The sequence below is a fragment of the Atta cephalotes genome, assembly GCF_000143395.1.
Source record: "Atta cephalotes unplaced genomic scaffold scaffold00023, whole genome shotgun sequence".
NCBI lineage: Eukaryota > Metazoa > Arthropoda > Insecta > Hymenoptera > Formicidae > Atta > Atta cephalotes.
The window spans coordinates 3,280,474-3,285,151 of NW_012130087.1; the positions used below are offsets into that span (position 1 = coordinate 3,280,474).

The 4,678-nt window shown below is 31.2% G+C and overlaps 1 protein-coding gene across 1 annotated transcript; it reads right to left on the bottom strand.

The window, feature by feature from the left end:
* Positions 1–728: 728 nt before the first annotated feature.
* On the bottom strand, positions 729–3,775 carry LOC105619920 (methyltransferase-like protein 14 homolog). Its single transcript, XM_012201435.1, has 5 exons — positions 3,710–3,775; positions 3,175–3,348; positions 2,786–3,103; positions 2,067–2,449; positions 729–1,071 (listed from the first exon to the last, which is right to left on the bottom strand). The coding sequence occupies exons 1-5, from the start codon at positions 3,773–3,775 to the stop codon at positions 834–836; spliced, it is 1,179 nt and encodes a 392-aa protein (XP_012056825.1). The 3' UTR covers positions 729–833.
* Positions 3,776–4,678: the final 903 nt, after the last annotated feature.

A 4,678-nucleotide genomic window follows, 5' to 3' on the forward strand; every position in this document is an offset into this window, starting at 1 on the left:
TTTTTTTATTGTATATGTATATTCGTTTGTTCCTAGTGCGATTTATAACTATAGTTATACGCGGTCTAGTTGAAAATTTGTCGAATTTGAATTTTACGCGATCTTGAGCACCTTATTTTAACACTCACCTCATCCCTCAAGCTGCGACTCTGGCAGTCCGATTTATTGTTAATGATTTAAAGATAGAGAGGCAATACTATATACTATCCGCAGATAGTTAAGTTACATGTAGTAATGCGTTCAAATGACAAATTGCGTTTTTTACAATGTACCTTGCAATAACAATAAGTTTGATATTAAAACATATTTTATTCTTGTTTTTTTATCCCATTCCCCACAATATCAATGAATCTTTGATTGAATATCCTGATTTTACTTATTATTTCAGTTATGCAAATTATTTTAAATTATTTTTTAACGATAGTATATAATTATTTTTAATTTCAATTCAATTAAAATGATTAAATGAATTTAATTAAATAAAAATTAAAGATTTTTAGTGAGCGATATTAAAATATAAATGTACAAAGCTTTATGAATAATTTGAAATAGATTGTAAAAATATTAATATTTTTGGCTAAAAATTGATATTTGATATTGACAAATAAGCAAGTTTAATTTTTAATAATTATTCTATCGACCTTATCATGGATTGATTTCGACTTTGTGGAAGAATATTGTTAGATTGAAATATTCTATACAGTAAGGGAAGAAAAATACATTTCGTGTGTGTCTTCATAATTATTTATGTATTTATATTTTCAGGTTTTTTTACAGCTATTCTTACATCTATAATAATGTTCGAAAGACATACAATGTAAGATACTGATTATTTATCTCCCTCTGCCTCTGCCACGATTAAAGCCTCCTCTTCCTCGGCCGGATACTTTTCCCTTTGGTGGCGGTGACTTTGGTCTGAGTGCTTCTATCCTTTCAGTGCAGCCGGTAGTGATTTGACCATTGGTGAAGTAACTCTGATAGAGATCCGCATTGAAGTTAGTGTTTGTTAGTTCTGGACCGACAGTAAGCCAGCCAGGTCTAATGGTGCTATCACGACCAAATAGATGCAACCTGAATAATAATAAAATAATTAAAATTTTCAAAAAATAACAGATAAAGGAAAAATACCAGAGAAAGAATACAAATTTCAAAATTATCTTTTTATGATTACCATATTTTCAAAGAAAGTTTGCGAATGATCGCTATGTTTTTATCCATTGCTAATGTCTATTATTATATTTTTATGGAAAATTTTATTTTACGCATATTTTTTATATTAAAATATAACTTTAGTATTCAATAATGAATATAAGTCTTATATTCATCATTATTATGTTTTTAACAAAAACATCAATAAAAAGATCCAATATCAACTATATTAGTCAACATTATTTTAAACTTGACAACTTGATTTCCATATAAAAAATATTAATAATTATCAATTATATAAATATATAAATATATAAATAAGGATTCTTAATGTTAAAAACAATAATTAGAAATTCAAAACAAGACTAATGAGAGTCTAACGCTGATGTAGAGTGAAGAGTTAGAAGATAATACTCAGGTGTTGGCGGTTATCTTCATTTATTCGAACATTTTGGTTCACTTTGGAATTAAGTAAGTTTTGAACATGACACGTCAAGATGAACTGACATGATATTAATCTGAGGAACGAGTTTGTTTAATTTATTATCTTATGAAAATGTGAATCAATGTGAATCAACTTCTTTGTTTCCCGTTAGGCGTATTGATTTCTGTTAATTTACGAGTGACTTACTTTCAATGTATTATAATATACTTCTTTTTCGCTGAAGATGATTCCAAAGTGCCGAAACATTCAATACAATAAATAAAGATAACCACCAACATCTGAATATTATCTGCATCTCCTAACTCTTCGCTCTTACATTAGTGTTAAACTCTCATTAGCCTTGTTCTGAATTTTTAATTATTGTTATTAATAATTATATTTAAAAAATTCCACATTTATTGCAAAACTGCGAAATTGATTTGTATATTTCAAAAGAAAGCTGTGAAAGAGTTTTGTTTATATATTTTTGTACCTTCTTCGGCCGAGGCAGAAATGCTCGATGATGTGAAAAATCTCTACAGGTTTCTCGATGGATCCATAATCAGGCTCCTCGGATATAATGAGGTCAATATCAACGTTGGCATGGATAAAGTCTCCGTCTGTAGAGCGTCGCACCGTTCCCTTGATGCCCATCAAACAGTGCTCCTTTGTTCTTTGAAGTACAGCTTTACTGTCTAGATTTTTGCTGTGACCTGGATTATTGATATTCGTGCGGATCCAACAGATATCCTCGCAACGACGGAAACCCCACTTACGTAGACAAAATCGTCCCATGTCTAATCCATCGCTGCTACCACACCATAAAAACACGAAGCTCCGATTGGCAGCCACCTCACCGATATCTAATTCCATTATCTACGCGGATATGCGATAATTAAAAGAACTCAAATTATTTGCATCAAACAATTAATCTCATCTAAAAGTTAAAACGAAGAAAGAAGAAATTACAAAATAAATTGAAATTTTTAATATCTTTTAATATTTAATTTGTTCAACAAAATTATTATTATGAGTAAAATTTATTATTCATTACTATTACTTATTTTCGCTTTAAACGAAAAAATTGAAGTATGCTTTCCACAAGAAAACATTTTTAATTTTTTAAAAGAAATTTTATTCTTTTAAGTAAAAAGTTAAAATAACTTAAATAATATCGCGATTGAGAGTATAATGTAACTATGGAAAACTAACTTGGTCCCAGTTCCAAAGTTGTACATTCGTTGCACCGCATGTTCTCTGATACTCTTCCAGAGGTGGCTCTATAAGAATGACATCAAATTTACAATTGAGCTCTTTCAGATTATAGGACAGCAGGTCTGTTTTTAGATACATTGGTGGAGTCGCAGTCTCTGCAATTAGATCATCCTTCAACTTGATCAGTTCACGCAGTTTTGGGTACTCTTCGAATCTGTCTGCCAGACCCACGTCTCGGATAAAATTCTGCGGCCGTTGGCCGGTGTCAATAAAATGCTGACAATAGTCATTGTGTGGATTTGATGACTGCGTTCCCTTTACATACATAAAAGATATTTTAAACATACAATATCTCAACATGAAATGTATAAAGTACTAATAAATACCTTCAAGAATGTCGAGGAATCCTTATATACAATCTCATCAGTTGGAACATCATCTTTCAAATCTTTGACCGTGCCATCGGATTTGTCATTGGAGAGTTTACCTCTCTTCTTCTGCGTGTCCTCAACGTCTGTTCCCAGAATCTGCCGCAGTTCGTCTACGCTTGAAACTCCCAACTATAAATGAAAGAACAAACATGTAAAGATGTCGACACTTGGCTTAACTCCTAGTGGTCTACTCAGTTTTCGAGCCACTCAGTTATATTTTTTTATATTAATCTGCAAATGTGAAATGTTATTATTAAAATGTTATTACTGAAATAAACTTAATATTTGTTTTTGTTAATTTCAAGAAATGACATAAATTATGTCATTTTCTTGAAATTAATTAATGCCTTTTAGTTAACATAAATTAAGATCTCACAGGCTCAGCAGCAGTAACTATATTATAGATTTTGATATCAACTCTGGAGTTGATTCTAATCTTCAAAATCACGATGGTCGCCACTTCTTTTTTGGGATAAATTTTAGTGCTCACCGTTTGGGCCAGGAGTTTCTTGCGTTTCTGAGAGCGTTCCCGACGAGCTTGCAGCATCGTTTGCATCCTCGTTCACGTTGTGACTGCGAAAAACATGTCCAGAGAGTTTTCGCGTTTCGTTTCACCCCGCAGAATCACATCACCAGGAGGCGAAGTTGAAGAATGACGGAAGAGCAGAACGTGATTCAGATTGTTCGTGAGGAAGGCTTACCTTGATGTAAATTAGTTTGTTATTTAGACGGCGTGGACTCGACTAAGAACGAGAAATCCGATTTTCGATTTATTTTCCTTCTTCTAGCTGTTTTCTTTAGAGCACAATATTCTCCTTTTCCTTGTATTCCCCGTTCCTTCAGTACTTTGTTCGAATCTCAGGAGCTTTAAAATCACCAATACTATGAACTAACCTAACTTAACCTCCTGTCGACATGACGCGGCGACATGTGTCAACGATTGACAGCAAAGATTCGTCTGACGCCAGGCGCGATAATCGGAAATATTGGGATTACGCTATTATAGTCACGTCGGTAATAATGCTCGCTGCATTTACCGCTCTGATGATATATTACAATTGTTGCAAAAATAAAATTATTTACATGGATTGTCCATATACAAAATATAATAACAATCATAGGAAAAAAAATAGGAAACAAATTAGAAAAAAATTACTGCATGTGTCATTATCCGTTAGAGAATTGATTGAAATGATTGTATCATCTGTTGATGACAATTATTTGCTAAAAGTATAGTTCAAACATCTAATTCTCGAGATATAATATATTTAATTTTTGTAATAAAAAACTAATTTCAAGTTAATGAAAATATATCTACGCGTAAAAGATTTGATTTATCCTAGATATATATATATATATATATATATATATATATATATATATATATATATAATATATAGTAGATATATATANAANAATAATATATATATAATATTAATTATTATATATTATATTATTT